General features: G+C 56.8%; 1 protein-coding gene across 1 annotated transcript; it reads left to right on the forward strand.

The window, feature by feature from the left end:
- Positions 1–350: 350 nt before the first annotated feature.
- On the forward strand, positions 351–14612 carry C25H6orf132 (chromosome 25 C6orf132 homolog). The gene is made up of 5 exons (XM_075443175.1): positions 351–492; positions 5245–5360; positions 9804–9879; positions 10212–13065; positions 13394–14612. Exons 1-5 carry the CDS (start codon positions 351–353, stop codon positions 13497–13499), a joined length of 3294 nt encoding a protein of 1097 aa, XP_075299290.1. The 3' UTR covers positions 13500–14612.
- The last annotated feature ends 3349 nt before the right edge of the window (positions 14613–17961 follow it).

A 17961-nucleotide genomic window follows, 5' to 3' on the forward strand; every position in this document is an offset into this window, starting at 1 on the left:
AGCTCCCACTGCCATTTCTTTGCGCTGCCCGGACACCTGCAGACCCCAGGCTGGGACTTCATGTCCCAAGGCAGAAAGTTTTTGGGGGCAGTGGCCCAGGCCCCCCACCCCCGCAGAAGCCCCGCCAAGCTAGACCAGGGCTCAGTTTCCAGGGAAACCCCCCGGGCCTTTATGAGCCCATAAAGGCCCGGGGGCTTTCCCCAGCGCGGGACAGGAGCGGCTGCGTGCGGCGGGAGGCACCTGGGCGGAAGGCGGGCCCGAAGGTGGGGCCTGGCCCGGCCTCCGCGCCCGGGCTGCCCGGCCTGGCCCGGCCCGGCGGGAGCTCGGCGGCCTCGTCAGGCTCCGGCAGGATGAAGAAGCACCAGGGCACCTTCAGCCGCCTCTTCGGGAAACGCCAAGCCGGCCCCGCCGCCTCCTCCTCCTCCCTCTTCGCCACCAACCCGCCCTGGATCTTCACGCCGGAGGTGACCTCGGACAGCGCGGGCGGCACCGGTCGGTACCTCCCGCCGGCCTGGCGTGAGGGGAGCGGGGGGGTCCGCGGGCGGGGGGGCCCGGGGAGCGCCTCGCCTCGGCCCGGGGCTCAGTCGGGCGGGGAGGGGGCAGCCCCGGAGACCCCGCACCGGCTGCTCGGGGCCGGGGATCCCCTCCGGGAGGTGAATCCCGGCTCCCAGCAGCGCTTTCCCACGCCGTGCTCACTCCGCTGCTGCCCAGGTTTTCGTTGTTTACCTGTAAACTGGGCTTGTTCAGCCTGGAGAAGAGAAGGCTGAGAGGGGACCTTATAAATGCCTCTAAATATCTGCAGGGTGGGGGTCAGGAGGATGGGGCCAGACTCTGTTCAGTGGTGCCCAGCGACAGGACAAGGGGCAATGGGCACAAACTGAAGCAGAGGAAGCTCCAGCTGAACCCGAGGAAGAACTTCTTCCCTCTGAGGGTGATGGAGCCCTGGCCCAGGCTGCCCAGGGAGGCCGTGGAGTCTCCTTCTCTGGAGATATTCCAGCCCCGCCTGGCCGCGGTGCTGTGCAGCCTGCTCTGGGTGACCCTGCTTGGGCAGGGGGTTGGGCTGGGGGACCCACAGAGGTCCCTGCCAACCCCGAACATTCTGTGATTCTGTGTGAACCCATTTCTGGAAGGGCTGCGTGCAGGGAGGGGAGCGGAGGGGTGCGCGTCGCTCAGGGTTTATTTGTATTTCTCTGTGGTTTTAATGGCAGCGCTGTGCCCTGGAGGGACATGTAGGAGGGAGCCGGGTTAAGAGGAATGGAGCCAGGTAGATAAAAGATAGCAGTCTGCGGGTGAGGTTTGGTGGCTGTCGGGCTCCGGCCAGCGCTGCGGCCGCGTTGTCCGGGTACACTGCGGCGAGGTGATCGCACCCCGAAGGCCAGGCTGGTGAGACTGGGATAGAGCGAGAGTCTGACGGGGAGTTTCACGTGGCTCTCAAACGTGGGAGGAAAGCTGCTGATTTCTAACTGTCGTGAGTCTGAGGAGGGCTCGGGCTTCTCTCTGATGTGGTTTGGATTAAAGAAAAGAAAGAGTCGCCGTGTCGGCTCATTCCGAGCCTGATTTCCGTGGCCGCGATTGCAGCGCGAAGGCGTTCCCCTCGGGTGTGGGGAGCCGCAGAGCGGGTCAGCTGGCGAGTGAAAACCAGGAGTCCTTGAAATCCCAGCATCAGTAAAAGCTGATGAATCACTCCTGAGCATCCTCTTGGCATTTATATCATTAATTTAATTTGTGTAGCGTACTGTGACACACAGGAGCTGAGGGACCGTGCTCGGAGTAGCGTGTGCTGAGGTGTCGCGAGGAACGGCATGCTCATGGCTCAACAGTCCAAGGGACAGAGTTTATTGTCCTCTGCTTTCTGCAGTGCCACAGTCTCACCCAGTGCAGCCCCATCCCTGGCCCTGTTTCTGGACTATTTGCTGCGTAGCTGCGTGCCATCGCTGCTGCCAGGAGTCCACTGCTTCTGCGAATCCCCACCTTAGTTGTTCGTGCAAAGTAAACACAAGTTAAGCAATGTGGGATGGGTGTAGGTTTGCCTGTCACTGACTCAGAGATTCCTGAATGCAGTGACTGATGCCGCCTCCTCGCAGTGAGCTGTGGATACCCCGGCGTCAAACCTGCTGTGCCTACTCCAGGTGACGCAACCCCCAAGGAGGAAGGAGTTCCATTACGCACGTTGCAGATCGCTTGTTTTACTCCCCATGACCGAGAGGACACACACATCTCCAGGACAGGTTGAATGTCAAAAAGTGGACAAAGCATAGTCGGGGCCAGTGGCTTCTGGCAGCCTCCGAAGGCGTGTTTCCTGATCCCTCCTTCCAGGAAACGGAGCTGGCACAGCACAGGTCTCACTGGTGACAGGCTCTTAGCAGGCAAGTCCTGTTTATCTAGCAAAGAAAACACAACTACAAGCACTTCATTTTACTTTAATTAAATACATTCAGGCTAGCGATGCTTAGTAATCTAGGATCAAAGACCTTGTGATCTTTAATCCAGTTTCTCACTGAGTTTACCCAGTGTCTTGTTTAATACAAAACCCTCATCGTTTCAAGTCTCTGACTGTTCTGCTGCTGCTCCGCAAAGCTGTCTGAATCCAAACCCTCATGCTGCATGGGCCCTAGTTCTTGCTGCTTACTCGCTGAGTGTGGAGTCACCCAGGGTTTATGAAAAAAAGAATAATAATTTGCTGGCATTTCTGCCGTCCTTGAGGCTCCAGCAGCAACTCCTGTGTGCGTGGGCCCCTCACGGGCAGGGAAGTGTTAAAGTGGTGGTAGGATCAGGCTAACTGAAGTGCAGCTGATTGGTGTTTTGACAGCTGAAGAAAATGTCCTTTTTGTGACTAATCCCTTGTGGTGAGAGAAGTTTGGGCTAAGGGAGAGGACATCCCGACTGCCTGTGAGGACAGTGGCAGGACGATGGATACTCCTGGGTGTACCTCAGGGTGACTTCTGGTGTGGTGGGTGGGAGGAAGGAGAAGATTGCGTGCGTGCTGGACTCGGTGGCATGTTGCAGGGTTGTGTGGAATTCCTCTGCCTCCAAACCCGTACCTTCAGCAGAGGCTGTGGCAGCTCGTGCCCAGCCCCTGGCGTGGTCAGGTTCTTCATTCCAGGTGTTCATGCGAGTGCTGTTCTGTGGGAATGCACACAAGCATTTGCCTGCCCTTTTTTTTTTTTTTGTTTTGAATTTTTTCCCCACTAAACTCTGTTTCCTTGGGAGCTTCTGGCCTGATCTCTGCCCGTCCAAGGAGGTCAGAGGCTTGGTGACAACCACAGCTAGGTGCCATGGCAGTCCCTGGTGGGTTGGGGACCCCAGCCGTCGGGTCCGGCAGCGCGGGGAGGGCACGGGCTGTGCCTCGGGGCTGTGTGGGAGTGGGGACATGCGGGAGGGACAGGAACGCTGGCAGGGGCCATGGCAGCGGCCAGTTGCTTGCACAGCCTGGGTCGGGGGCTCTGGGGCGCAGCCGTCTCCTCGGGCGGGCAGTCCTGCTTCAGCGAGGGCTTCCCTTGGGTTTCGGGGGCCTGGAAATGCATCCCAGCCCCTTCGCCCGCACGCGGGGCTGAGATGACCCTCACCCTTCTGCTCCTTCCTCGGCTTTTAATTGCTGTATGATACCTGGCAGAAGCTGTTTCTGTGCTTCACACTCAGCACGGGGTCAGGTGCGAGGACTGTGCTTCCAAACTCTTTTGGGTGAGGGAAGCTGTTTACTTCTTGGTGTTTGTGCTTTGGGGTGGAGGGGGAGGTTGTTTGTGTCTTGCTTCTCACTGAAACCACTATCGAAATCTGCTAGGTGGGGACGCTCCTGTGGAGCTTTCGCTCTGATCGTGGGCACTTTGCTTGCTTTGCCCTCCTTCCTCCAACCCGCCTGTTTTCTTTAATGTTGGTCTCCTTGGCTACGAGTGATTTGTGTATCTCCTTCCAGCCAAGGTGGGGTTTACATGCTTCTGTGCTTCTGCTTGTTAATTCATGCTGTTAATCAGACACAAAGAACGTAATCAAACTAATTTTATGAGCTTTATTCACTGTCAGAAATAAACTGGCCCAAAAGGTGTGGCTCAAGGTAGAAGCACAGGGCTGGGAACCAGGTGTAGCTGGTGGCTGCTCCTGCCTGTAGCAGCAGGGCTCTGCGGCTGCCATCTGCCTTAGCGTCTCCCTTCATGGTAGTATTTCGTGGGAGGGTGTTCAGAGCCTTTCTCTGTAGGGCACGCTGAGGTGTGACAGTGTTGTGGCAAGCACGATTTGCCCTCCAATGCCAGCTGCATCAAGGGTCAGGAGCAAATGGCTCCAGCAGCGAGTCGAAGGATGCTACGGGCGCTGGAGGTGTCCGTCCACGCCAGGACAAGCAGCTCTGGCACGTCCCTACCGCTGCCCTCGGCTGATGGTGGCCGAGCGTGGAGGGGGGGCACCTCCTTGGGAAGCCCCTGCGTGTCCCGTGCCATCGCGTGTCCAAGCGGTGGAGCGAGGCATTCCCCTCTGCTTGGCACAAGCCGGGGTCAGGGACCCCTCCGCTGTCCCCCTCTGCTCTGCGAGTGACGGGGACCTGCTGGTGTGGCAGGGCTCAGTGAAGAACCTGCCGTTAACTCTGCTTTGATGCAGCCGCTCTGCCCGCCGAGCGGTCGGCAGGCGGGGAAGGGCAGGAGCACTCTGTGGCTGGCGTGGTGGGTGGTCAGGCTCTGCTGCTGCCCTCTCCATTCCAGCTGCTGACGGATCGGCCAGGATCAGATCCTGCCCGTGCTCACGAGCTGGTTTGTGTCACCTCGGTGGGCCTCTGCCCTGGTCCTGCTCCTGCTCTCCTGGGGCTGGAGCCTCGCAGTGCTGTAAGGAGCTGGTCCAGTTGCTCCTAAAGCATTTTGCTTCCCTGGGCATAGTCTGGGTGGGGAGTGAATTGAGTGCTTAGGCTAACTTTTGACCCTCCTGAAGTAGATTCAAGTTAGCCACCGCTAGAAATAAGCCTTTTGGAACAGATTTGGCATTGCTGCTCTTTAAACTCCAGCGTCTGGAGCTTCGGGAAGGGCCTCTGCACCTTGCGGGTGTGCGCCAGGGCTGCCAGCCCAGGGGTCCTGCACACTGGGGGTCTTCAGCTCTGCTCCAAAACACCCAGATACTCCTCAGAAGCTGATGGGCTTTGCCCGTTCCTGAGAGTTGACACAGCAAATTCTTCACAGTGTGTTTTAGAATTAGGTGGTGTCCAGTGTTGCTTTTCCTGTTGCCTCGAACGCGGTGCTGGTGCTAACAGTCTTCTCTTCCCCTCAGGTGACGTGATTGAAGTGTATTATGGAGACAATCGCTTTGGGACGATGACCGACTCTGGCACAGCAACGCTTAAACCTCGGCCGAGAGTCCGGCCGCTGCTGACTTTCTTACCCCTTGTGAGTATCTGGCTCGCCGCTGGGATTTGTTTTGGCAATGTGTGTAACTGGTACCCAGAACCAGCTGAGCTGGCTGCTGCTCTCCTCCTCTACCCGAGGGAAGAAAATAAATGAAAAGCAAAACCACTCTGTAATAATGCTGGATACGAGGGATTAGGAGGTGATCTGAGTTCAAGGCTTGTGTTGGACATGGGCAGGATACTCGGGCGAGAGACGTAAGCATCATCAGCTTGTATTTTCAATTAAAAAAAACTTGCTGAGCATGTAGATGATAGATCTGGCTTGCACTGCGTTTTTATCTCACCGCTACTGGCAGTATCTATCTCTGGATCAGGCACGTTGCTGGAGAGAGCGATAGCAAGGCTGCATCCTGCTCGCAGCAGGGGAGCGGGGAGGCGAAGCAGCGGGTCCCTGTGCACAGGCTGGTTTTCCAGTCTGCGTGCGAGGGAACCGTTCCCTGCAGAGCTGCCACTGCTCCAGCGGCACCTGGGTGCAGGGACTGGAGCAGCAGGTGCCAGCACAGCCGGGCCCAGGGGTGGCTTTAACCCGGCTGGGGCTCTGGAAGCCACACGTGCTCCTTGCTGGCTTCGATGCTGCGCTGCCGGGCTTGCCGAGCGAGCCTTCCTCCCCGTGCAGCGCGCCTGTCCCCAGGTCTCATCCCCTGAAGAGCACAGTGAAGCGCGTGGTTGCTCAGAGATGCTTTGGAGATGGCAGTGGCTAAATCTGAAGTGATACGCGTGGGTCACTGAAGGTCACTTAAGACAGTGAGACACTTAAAAGCCTTTGGTTTTGACAAGGAAATGCTCTCTGGGAGTGAGGGAGGTTTCTCCTCCTACATCCTTGTCCTTTAGAGCAGCCATCACTTTCAGCAGAAAATGGGCTGGTCTGCTGTCACCGGGGTGCAATTAGGAGTTAATGGGGTTGTGCGGGTGTCATGTGGAGGACAACTTGGCGGGGAGGGAGTTTATATATCTCTTTGAGAGCATAATTAGGACGTTATGGGGTTATACAGGTTCTACAAAAGGGTTGTGCCCTCTGTGAAGCCTTCCAAAAGATCACAGCAGGTGAAAGATTGCACCTGGGCTCCGGGTCGAGTGACTGTAGGACTGGTACCTCTCCAGCAGTGCAGGCTTGGGTGTGTGACCACGGCTTACACCCCATATCAGCAGGTTTTCAGAATGCAGCTGGCCTTTTGCATCTTTTTTAGAGCTTTTAAATGCTTTACTAGTGGAAGAAGTGTGTGTGGTAGAGGAATAAACAGCACAGTGTCCCTGGGATGAATACGAAGGGCTGTCCCCCTAGCCCAGGTGCTTTCCTGCTGTCTGCAGAGGCACAGCCAGCCCGTTTTTCCCCTCAGTTGCCCTTGCGAGGGTCTCTCTCCCTGTGCTGCTCTTCCACGAGTAACAGCTTTAACCAAAGGAATTGGTAGGAATGAGCAACGCTTTTTAAGGACCAGTCTGTATTGCATATTTGCATTATTTTGATTAGGTTTGATTATGATCTGATTTGGCACAGACACTTCTGCTGCCACATACGTGCTTGCGCTGGGCTGTTCTGCAGCTCCCACCTTGGCCCTTTCTCTCCTGCACGGGGGAGGCTGGGGAGCGGTGCCCGTGTCGGAGGCGGGAGGCTGCGTGTGCCCGGCCGCTCTGCCCGCACCGAGCGGCTGCCTTCCCCCCGCATGCCGGCCCCTCGGCCGTCCCCAGCGTGGTCGTGGAAGGGGTTGCAGAAGAGGGGGTTCACTGCCTGCCTCTCGGGTACCACCACGTCCCCCTGCCACCCGGGTGCCGCAGGTGCTGGCAGAGCTTAGGCATCCTGGGGGAATAAATTCCTTTAGTTAACCACCACGCTTCCCTAGGTCTGCTTCAAAACAAGGAGTTTGGGTGTAGCTCTTTGTGTTTGGAGAAATCCTTGGCTTCTCTGAGCCCCCAGGATGCTAAGCAGTTGTATTTTGCCATGTTTTTTGTAACGGGTGGCCTCAAACCTAGTTGATTTAATGGGTGGGAAATGTGGGCTCCTGAGCGACTGGAGGAGCTGGGGACCGTGGGCGCAGGCAGGCTCCCCATCCCTGGGGACAGGGGTGTTGAACTCTGCTGTGGCACTGACAAGCGATTCGGGGTGGTTGTGGTGAAAGCTCCCCGCTGCCTACAGGTACCACAAACTGGAAATGCAGGTTCCTGATGCAGCAGCCCGCTCTGAGTCAGCGGGAGGTGTGCTGGGCTGGGCACACCCCTAGCAAACACCGCAGAGGGAAGCAACCTTCCTGGTCAGCTCTGCAGGCTGGCAGCGTGCTGGAGATGCTTTCCATTTTGGAAGCCAGCTCGTGACGTGGGGATGGGTGGCTTTTGAGAGAGATGCTGAGCGTTAGCAACTGCAACAGAAATTTTTGGTGCGAAACAGGCCTGCCCAGTTTTTAAGACCTGGTGAAATGACATGTCCAAAATTACTATTTGTTTGTGAAATGTGGGCTGTTTCCTCCAGCTTTGCATAGATCTCTTCCGACTGCCATTCCCTTTCTACTCCTATCCAAACATGTGATGCATATGTTGTTTTTAATTCGGTGCCCAGACATCTTTGTTTCCCTGTAAATGAGCGGGTATCCGCAGTGTGCTCTGGAGACTGGCAGCCAAGAATTTCCATAGCAAATGGGAACTGCTGGGGTTATTTTCTTGGTGGCTTTTGGTATCTCATTGCTCTGGACAGTTTCATTATCAGCTCTTGAAGTGCCTCTGTTAGCCTCTGTCTTCCCTCTGGCTCTCAGCTGAAGTGAAGGATCTTTCCTCTGCGTTGTACTGTATCTCTGTGACCAGTAAAAAGGTCTCGGATGAGGCTGTAAGGCTCACCTGGTCTGGTGTTTTGCCAACAGATCTGCCCTAATGCTGTAGCAGATCTTGGCTGCTCCCTCAGCACCAAGTTGTCTGATCAGTTGGGCAGCCCAGGAATGGGAATTCCCACTCGCTCTCTCCTGGCTCGCCAATAACTGGCTCATTGCCTCGTGGTTACAGAGGATCTCTGGTCTTCTGCAGGGCAAATGGACTTCCCAAGCAAAGCATGTGTATCTTCATATTATTTTGTCAAAAGCTGGGGGATTTCGGGACTCTGCTGAAGGAGCCCAGGCTGCTGCTGTTGGAGTCAGCTCTGCCCCGGCAGCTCCTGTGTCCCCGAGCTCCCTGTGCCCCGGGCGGGCGTAAGGCTGGCGTGCTGTCTGCGAGCCCTGCCTGGGGCTGGCTCTGCAAACCCCGCGTGACCTTTGAGCAAGGAGACTTTGGAATCCTAGAGCAATCTCTTGTAAAAATAGCGATAATGCCAGTGAAAGGCAAAGGGCACGGGCTCAATCATTATCCAGGCTTTTGTATGCAGAAAACCCCGGCACTGAGCGGCACTGAGCGGTGCAGCCTGATGGTAGGATAAGGATTCCTTTGCGCAGGGGCTGTTAATAGCAAACAGCTGCCGGGGTGAGGAGGAGCGCAGCGGGCTGGAGCTTGGGAGCGGGGAGGTATGTCCCTGGCCGCTGCCCATGAGCTCTGCGAGCTTCTGCCACTCATGGAGCGTTATTTCCTTGCTGTGGGTCTCTCCCAAGGCTGGTATGTGAAAGGCCAGTCCCCTGCCTCCGTCACATCAGTGCTGGCAGCCTGGTTCAGCATCGGTTTGTGTTTCGGACCTGTGCGCGTCGGTGTTTCACTAGAGCCCAGTCCCTCTGCAGAGCGACCCTGGCAGCGAGGCACGGGAGGGAAGGAAAGGCGCTCTGCTTCGGCAGGAGCCCTGGTCAGCGCTCCAGGTGAGTCACCGTGCCACAAATATCTCACGGTGGGTGGCTGTAATTACCCAAAGTGCCCTGGCCCTAAGCATCCTCGCAAATGTGTAGGCTGCGAAATTGCATGGTCCTGTAGCAGCTAAATGCGCTGCTGAGTTTTCAGCAATAATGCGAAGGGAGTAATTGAGAGTGAAACCACACAAATAGCAGTTTTCCCCAGACTGTTCAGATATGCTGGTGCCAGCTTCCCGAAAGGCTGGAAGTGTCTGTGACTTTGGTGTGCTGTGTGTGCGACTGCGGCGTGAGCTGGCAGTGCCTGCTGGAGAGCGATGCCCGCAAAACCCATGGGAGCGATTAAACTTGCTTGGTGTGTGGATGGTGAGAAACTGGTGCTGCTGGCCTCGGGCTGGGGAGCCCTAAGCTTGGATGTGAAATAGCCGTGCTCCTCTCCAGCCCAGGGAGTCGTGTCTGTGGCTCGTGCACCCTTGATCCTGTCACTCATCCCCTTAAACCCTGTCAACAGCAGCTACCGCAGGGACCTCCGTCTCTCGGAAGTGGCCCTGGATCCCATCAGGCTCCTGTTTGTGTAGACAGATTACAAGCTGTGCAGGCTGGGGCCTGCTTGCCAGCGCTTTGCTCTGATAGCCTGGGCGTAGAACTTAACAGCTCTGTTTCCTCATCTGTTGCAGAATGCCCAAGAATCACACGGGGTGGCTGTGCCAACGCCGTCGGTGCCAGAAGACTTTGAGGAAAAAGCAGCTCTTGGTAAGGGATCCTCTCTGCTGGGTGCTCAGCAGTACCATGCCCTTGGGGGGGAGGAAGCGTGTGTGCATCAAGCTCTGGAGTAGACAGTCTGATCATGAGATTTTTTTTCTTGATAAAAGATAGTCTACTATTAATTATTTTTTGAAGTAATTGAAAAAATTAATTTCTAAGGGGTGAGGCATAGTAGTTGTTACAGTTCAGCAAACTTTAGACGGCCACTGAGCAAAATCAAACGAGCTTCCTAGGAGGACAGCTGGGCAGGGACGATGCTCGCCCTCCCAGTGCTGCCTGAGAAGGTGCTCACATGGCTGTGCTCTTGCTCTTCCGCGCAGGCTCTGGCTCCCAGATCAATGGGAACCACCGCATGTACAGCTCGGTGGGGGACCTGCGCCCCCAGGGTCTTGAGGGGGAAGACCTGGATGAAGACATCCCCCCACCGCCATCGGTACCCCCCCCACCCCCTCCAACAGCACTGGCACCTGTGCCACCACCTCCAGCCTCGCCAGTCCCTCCGCCACCTGAAATGCTGCCGCCACCACCGCCGCCGCCACCACCGGAGATGGTGCCACCACCTCCTGCCATGGCCCCACCGCCACCCCCGGCCTCTGCCCTGTCCTCCCCTGGCACACCGGCTCCTCCAGACTTCATCCCACCAGCCCCGCCGGGCGCCTCGCTGCTCAGCCGGGCCCCGGTGCCCTTCACCACCGGCATCTCCAAGTGGAAGTCCGAGACGGTGCTGAACACGAGGCAGGCGGACGCTGAGGGGCCTCTCCACCCTGCCGAGGCCAGGGTGCCGGCTGACCCTGGCCCAAAGGAGAGCCTGCAACCCAAGCACTGCCCCGAGCCCCACCTGACCTTCCCCAGGTCCTTCAAGGTGCCACCGCCGGCCCCAGCCCGGTCCTCCTCCATCCCCACGCAGGAGAGTCCGCCTGTCCCTCAGGAGCCCTTCCCCAGGCAGCCTCACGCCCGGCCTCCCCTCCCGCCCTGCTTCACCATAAGACCCGCGGCCAAGGCTCGCGCAGGAGAAGCCGAGCAAAGAAATTCCCCGCTGAGACAGGCTGTCACGAAGCCGGCTGTGCCGACCCCTCCGCCGCTGAGCCCCAAGCCAGGTCTAGGATTTGGCCAAGGGACAAATCCTGCCGGTCGCCGGTCCCCGCTGCCAGCCTCTGAGCCAGAGAAGGTTCCCCCACCGAAACCAGCGCAGGGACACTCTCCTCCAAAATCTGAATCTCTCTCTGCGAATGACCTGGACCTGCCCCCTCCAGACTACCCGACCTGCGAGGATGACTGGAGGGACGCCAGCAACCTGAGCAGGCTGCGGCACGAGCTCTCGGCCCTGCTGCGCTCCCCGCGGAGGGAGGAGAAGCTGCTGGAGAAGCCGTCAGCTCCCCGGTCTAAGGACCGTGGCACCGATCGCGCTGGCAGCCATGAGCCCAGTCTCAATGGGCCCCAGCTCGCTGGAGCTGCTGGGAAGGACACAAAGTTACCCCCAGGAGGGGAGAGCGAGAAGAAGGAGGTGCCCAGCGGACCCCCCAGTGCCAAGGGGACTTCTCCCAGCACAGAGCTTCCCGCTCAGGAGAGCAACCCTGCCCCGCAGACCCGCAGCGTGATGAAAATCAAGAGCGAGCTGGAGGCTGTCCTGTCCCTGAAGAAGGAAGGGAAACCCACCGCGGGGCTTGGCAGCCAGCACCAGGGTACTGAGGGTGGTGGCAGCACCCCACTTGTGAGGAAGAGCCCCCCTGACGTGAGGAAGAGCCCTGCTGACCCGGCTGACTCGGCGCTGCCAAAACCGGCCCCAAGCCCTCTCCCAGCACCGGTGGACAAGGATGAGATGGACCATGAGGACCAAACCACTCCTGCTAGCAAGGCCACGGAGAGCTTGACCCCTGCTCCTGGGTCCCTCGACAGCAGCATCAGCCCCTCAGACCCACCTCAAGGACAGGCGGAGGAGCCCCCTGCTCCCACCTCCCCCTCGCCCCCCACTTCTCCCGCACACAGCCCAACCCCTCAGCCCAACGCAGCCGTCTTCCAGTACAAAGTGCACCGGGCTGGAGCCACCTCGGCCACGCCGCCCTGCGCCGTGAGCTCGGCCGCACCGCCCTGCCCTGCGGGCTTGGCCAGGAGCCCCCCGGGCGCCGGGCGGGACGAGGTGCTGATCCACCCGGTGACGGGCGAGCGGGTGGAGCGGGGGTCCCCCATGGCGCTGCTCCTGGCAGCCCGGCAGCGCGCCCAGCGGGGCCGGCACGGTGGGGAGGTGGGAGCCGCGCCGCGGGCCAAGCTGCCCCTGAAACTCAGCAGCGCCTCGTCAGACACCACCTCCACCAGCTTCTACCGCCATGAGTCCAAGCCGCACTCCTTCACCGTGGTGCCCCGGCCGCCGGCGGCGGGGTCAGGACAGAGCAAACCTCCGTCCTTCTCCAGCTCCTCGGAGCAGGGCCGGGACGCGCGGGCGGTGGGCGAGGCGCAGCCCCCGAGCCTCCCCGGGCACCGGCGGGCTGCCGCCTCCAGCCTGCTGCGGGGCCTCCTCGACTCCGGGCAGCTGGAACAGCCTGGCCCACCCCGCCACGGCGTGCCCAGGGAGGAAGAGGAGGATGGCGAGATGGCGCTGGACTACGGGATTATCCCCCCGCCCCCCGAGTTCAGCAATGAGGTGGACGAGGCCGAGGGTCCCCTCCCAAGTCAGGAGGAGAACCGCAAGTGCCCCAGCTTCCCCGACAGCAGCCGGGGCTCGGAGGCCCCGCGGTACTTCAGGCGGCCCAGCTATGGCTACAGCCGTGGCTACGGCGGCAGCCACGAGCCAGCGGCCCCGCTGCCCTCGGAGAGGAGCAGGAGGAACGGCGACTTCGCACCCCACTACCCGGAGTACAGCAGCTCCGCTGGTTACTTTGGCCACTGCCCGAACCCCCGCCCGCTGATCAAGAAGCGCCTGTACGTCTCCGAGCCCGACAGCTCCTACCCCCGGGCAGCCGCAGCCCCCCGGGGCACCGCTGCCCTCTCCTACGGCCCTGGGGAGGGCGGCCGCCGCCTCGGCTCGGCCCCCCGGAACGGCCCCGCGGGCGCGCAGGGCAGGCGGACGTCCATCGACGCAGCCGGGAAAGCGACGCCGTACGGCAGCGCCGGGGCGGACACCAAGTACAAGGGGCAGAACGGGGATTTCTCGCCCGCCAGCACGGTGGCAGCCAGCAGGTATGTGTCCCCGCGAGCTGACCCCCTCCCTGTCCTCTGCGTCCCTTTGCATGGGGGGGAGGAGGGCTGGCCCCAGAGCAGAGCCCCGGCAGACGTCCTGCTGCCCGCTCCAGGGCTGCGGCTGTCCCGTGGTCCCTCCGCAGTCCCCGCCGTGACCCTGGCGCCCATCGCCCGCTCCTTGCCGTGCTGCTGGATGGAGGCACAGGCGGGGTGAAAGTCACCCTGCTCCAGTAGGAGCAAGGAAAAACCAACCCCGACATTTGCAATTTTGAATAAAACCAGAGAGTTTCCGTGGCTTCTGGTGACTTTCCCTCTGTTTTCCCTCCAGGCCCACCCTCGGCAGCTCGCCGTACAGCGGACCCACCAACACCTTCACGGTCCGGCCCGGGGCGCGGCAGCCCATCTCCTACGCCTACCAGAGCGGCCACCGATAGGCGTCCACAGGGCCGCTCCGCCGCCTCCGTCCGGCTGGGACGGGGTGGGAAGGCGCCCGGCTGGGTCGTCCCCTCGCCGCGGGCACCGAGGACGGTCCCAGCCCGGCCGGCAGATGCACTGCTGGAAACCGCTGCTGGGGAAGGCGGGCAGCGAGCCTGGGACTGGGACTCTTCTCAAAAGACTGTCACGGAGAGTGGTTACCACGGAGGACCGGCTGCTGTCTCGTTACGTGAGCAAACGTGGTTTTTCTTCTCCTGTTTCCCCCCACCGTATTATTTTCAGAGCTGCAGCCTGATAGGTCTTCCAAGAAAGTCAAAAAGCATCTGTAGTTCTCTTTAAAGAGCATCACCACTGGAAAGATTGTTTTCAGCTTGGTTTTTTTTTTTGTTTTATTTGGTTTAAATCCAGTATGCTTAGGAGCGGGGAGAAGCCGACTGGGAGATGTGCGTAATGGAAGCGAGCCGGTCTATAGCTAAATGTAGGGGAGTTAAAATAAGAGTGTGAGGCCAATGGGATAGAAATAGTTTAGGATATCGAGATCCTCACCTCTTCTGTCCCCACGTCCTTCAACAGCCTTGAGCAAACCAGTTACACCAATGCCTTAAACGCCGCTCTTGGCCCGCGGTGCCTGTCGTGCCGAGCCGGGGGCGGCTCCGCGGCCGAGGTCGGAGCCCCCTTTTCCAGGGAGCACTGCGGGGGGGGCAGCAGCTTCGGGGACAGGGGCCCTTGCTTGGCTGCTGCTTCTGGTCACTGCGAACGCTTCTGTTGGTGATTGTCCCTCGTGGGGAGGGCTGTGAGGCCTGGGTGGGTGGCTGCAAAGCACTTTGGAGTCTTCGGACGTTGAGCGGTCCTTTTCCTGTGCCAGCTGGTGGGTGCCAGCGACTCGCCGCGGTGCTGTGCCGCTGGTGCCTTCCTCGAGGGGTCTCTTGCTGCTTCGTACCCGCGTAAACCCCACAAGCTCAGCCACGGAGCAGTTAGAAACCGTTCTACTGAGACTTGGCTGTGGTTTGCCTGGTTCGGGGGACTGCGAAGCTCCGTTTCAGTGGGACTGCGGAGCACTCGCCGCTCCTGCCGTGCCGATGCCTGCAGTGACATCCCAAGAGAGCTGGCTCCCACGTCTCCATGGGCGCTGCTCGGGTGCGGGTGTGCGTGCGAGCCCGTGCCTGCCTGCAGCAGCTGGCGATGGCTGCGCCGTGGGGCGGGAGGCACGAGTAGCCTCAAGAGGTATCTTCTGCTGCGGAGTGAGCAGTACGGTCTCACGATAGCCAACCAAAGTTTTAAATAGCTAACTGCCTGAAATTAGAAATATATAATCTTCCTCATAGGTAAACTTGCTGAAAATGACTGTAAGATAGGTGTAAAAACTTGTAGAGAATGTTTTCTAATTGCTGACAAACGAAAAGCACTTTGAGACGTTAAGTCTACTTCTATGGAAAGCACTTTCTATTTTCAGTACTACACAGTATCGCTGGTTCCACTCCAGCTCACCCTGCGTTGCGTGCTCGTGGGCCTGTAAGCAGATTTTGCTCTGCCATTGAACTGAAAATTCAGTGGTAAATTTTCCTTCACAGTGGAACTTTCAGAAGAGTTATCTTGATATTAATGTCATGTTGTTGACGTTCTACGTTTTATGTTATTTCCGACTTTACCTAATAATTTAACAGCTGTTTCAAATATTACAGCAGCTTCAAAGTATTCTGAACTTTACTTTGCTGTGAATAAAATGAAAACACAAATACCATAATCAGTCTAGCAGCTAATTGCAATGGCATTTTTATGCCAGTAAGTCGCAGTGACTTGGAAGATTTCCAGACGTGCTCACCCCAGCCAGTATTGAAGTAACATGTTTTAAATATCTGGGTGTTGGTTTTTAAAAATGTTTATGGCAAAAAGTGACTGTGGAGTAACTGTCTGGGTATTTCAGCATGACAGTGTCACGTAGAATAGCACCCCCCTGCCCGCCACCCCCTTAAAACACAGAAGCTTCTCCATGCGAGGAGCATCTTGAGGATTCGTATTTATCTGTGGAAGTAAAGCCATGATCCTGTCTGAGTCGCTTCAGGGTCAGGTTTTATCACTGGATGAAGTTTCACCAGTTTAACTTGAAACAAAACAAAGAAGCCTGTCTGATAATATTGCAACCTAGTTGTTTTTTCTTCCTGATATATTTTTTTTCAGAGTTATAACTGCAGATTAGTTCTCAAGATCAGCTTTAAATTTAAAGGCTGGTTGGGAGACTTCCGTCTTGAAGATTGACTTTGCCCAGAAATGGTGTCTGTGCAATTTTTCCCCTCAAGAATTCTCCTAAATTTGAGCATATCCCCAACAGAAGTTTCTTTTTCGTTCTTTTTTTTTTTTTTTTTTCCTTTCTTTTAGAGCAAAATGTGAAACTCCAATGGTGGCACTTGCTTTGAATTTCACATTTAGTATTTCACCCAGACATGCAATTCCTAGGTAGTTGTAATACAGTGTTATGTAGTGTGGAGCGTCTTGTTTCTAGCAGACAGGTATTTGTTTGTGTTAAATATTAGAAGCATGATAATGTAAGTCAGTTTTATGAAATGGCCATTATTCATTCAAAGAACACCCATTCTGGGAATGCATAGTGGACTAAGCTGTAACTAAATCAGGCAGGACTCTGCTCACAGTTGTGAAACTGGTTAGCATCAATGTTTTAAGCAGTGGAACTATTCTAGTCTTTAAACGCTTTGGACTATCCCTGCTTCTTTTGAATGCATTAAGCAAAATTCTAGTATTTCAGTAACGGCTCGACATCTCTGCTGGGGCCGTCGGGAACTGTTGGTGTCACAAAGACGCGGCTGTCAGAGCTGTTGGCAGCCAAAGCGCTCACAGAAAGTTAAACCTGTAATGAAGAGCGAGGATCTCGGCCGCAGGGACAGGAGGAGTTCCCGCTTCCTTGGTCAGGTAACTTTGTCAGGACAGCACGTAGATAAACCACTCTGATTCCCGTTCCTGCTCCTTCTCCCGGGCTCTGTTTCGCTATATAAATTTAGCAATAGAAGAGGAAGAAACTGAGGGGTAGTAATGGAGCAGAGCAGCCTACTTTATAGCCCCATCTCTGTGCTGGAAGCAATCTTGTCTTCTCACAATGGAATTAACTGTCACTTCAGCCCTCTCTGATGCAGTTCGGTCACTCCAGTCTTCATACAACTTAAATTATCCCCTGCAGCTGCCTCTCCCGCCAAAGTACCTGCTAATGCAGTATAACCGACAGCTTTACTTGTAAAGTGTCAAAGTCTCTTATTTATAAGTGCCATTGAACACCAACCTTCTTGCATTAAATATGTCTGGACATATTGTTTTATTACCTGTGTGGTCTGACTTTATTTAGTAGTGCTTAAGTGGTCTGTCTGCTGCAAGATTGAGATCTTTGCATGTAAGATTAAAAGGGCAGGAAAACGGAGCCCAAACTGGCCTGGGCAACAGTCTGGATTTCAGCTCACCTCGGGCTTGCTCCAATTTCTGCTTACCAGTTGTTGATAGAAACCCTGTGGCAATTTAAGGGCTTTTAGAAGCCCGACGAAGGCACGAAGGGGCAGCCAGCCCTGACTGCCCCGTCGCTCCAGAAACACCCCTCCATCGGGCTGGTTCCGCAGGCTGCACAGCCGCTCGTGCAGTTCAGCCTGTGCTGCTGCTATAAATAGGTCTTGGGTTTGAGCTCTTCATTAGTAATGAAACTTGCATACTTATTTGCAAGTCCTAACTAGAATGTTGTACTTAAACTTGGGAACGCAGTGTGAGCAATGCAAGCAGCAACATAAAAGGCAGGCTTGTCTTCATAGTGGCTTATTCCCTCCCCTCCTCAGAATTACATTTCTTTGCATTCTCATCTCTTTAGTCCTGCTCTGGCTACAGAACCAGGTTCTTTGGGAGGGAAGTGTGCAATGTGTCATTCTAGCCACAGTGTATTTCTAGAATTGTCCCCAAACCTGAGCAGCATGTAAAGTAGCCCAGACAGTGTGAGCATACCACAAATCCCAGAGAATTCTCCTGTTCCTTTGCAGATAGCTACGTCAACAAGCATAGATGTGCCGGTGCCAGTGCCTCTGCCACGCTGCCTGCGCCGTGGTCCGACTCTTTAATGTACACCCTTGCTAGCAGTGGTGCAGTCAATGTGGAGCCAGGTGAACACAACACAAGACTCCTAGATAAACTGTCGCTCTTCCCTGCTTCTCTTATGATGGAGAAAAACCCAGGTGGCTGAAAAAAGTAGATACTGGAGAGACCCGTGCGGAGGTTTGGGGGTGCTGCCTTGTGCTTGTCAGGCCGGCAGCTGCTGCCCTCCTCTGGCAGCAGATCAGCCTTCCCCGGGGATCGGCCACGCGCAGAAGCGTTTGGGTTTCTTCTGGTGCTGCCCCACTGAAGTCTGTTCGCGATTGTAGAACAGGGTTAATGTATCAGCAATGTCCTGCTGTCCATCTAGGCTTTGCCTTCCGCCAT

This window comes from Opisthocomus hoazin, chromosome 25 (genome assembly GCF_030867145.1).
Source record: "Opisthocomus hoazin isolate bOpiHoa1 chromosome 25, bOpiHoa1.hap1, whole genome shotgun sequence".
NCBI classification, from domain to species: domain Eukaryota; kingdom Metazoa; phylum Chordata; class Aves; order Opisthocomiformes; family Opisthocomidae; genus Opisthocomus; species Opisthocomus hoazin.

Coding starts and splice junctions, on each gene's coding strand:
- C25H6orf132 (XM_075443175.1), top strand. CDS start 351: ATGAAGAAGCACCAGGGCACCTTCAGCCGCCTCTTCGGGAAACGCCAA. Junction 493..5,244: donor GGACAGCGCGGGCGGCACCG/GTCGGTACCTCC, acceptor TCTTCCCCTCAG/GTGACGTGATTGAAGTGTAT. Junction 5,361..9,803: donor TGCTGACTTTCTTACCCCTT/GTGAGTATCTGG, acceptor CATCTGTTGCAG/AATGCCCAAGAATCACACGG.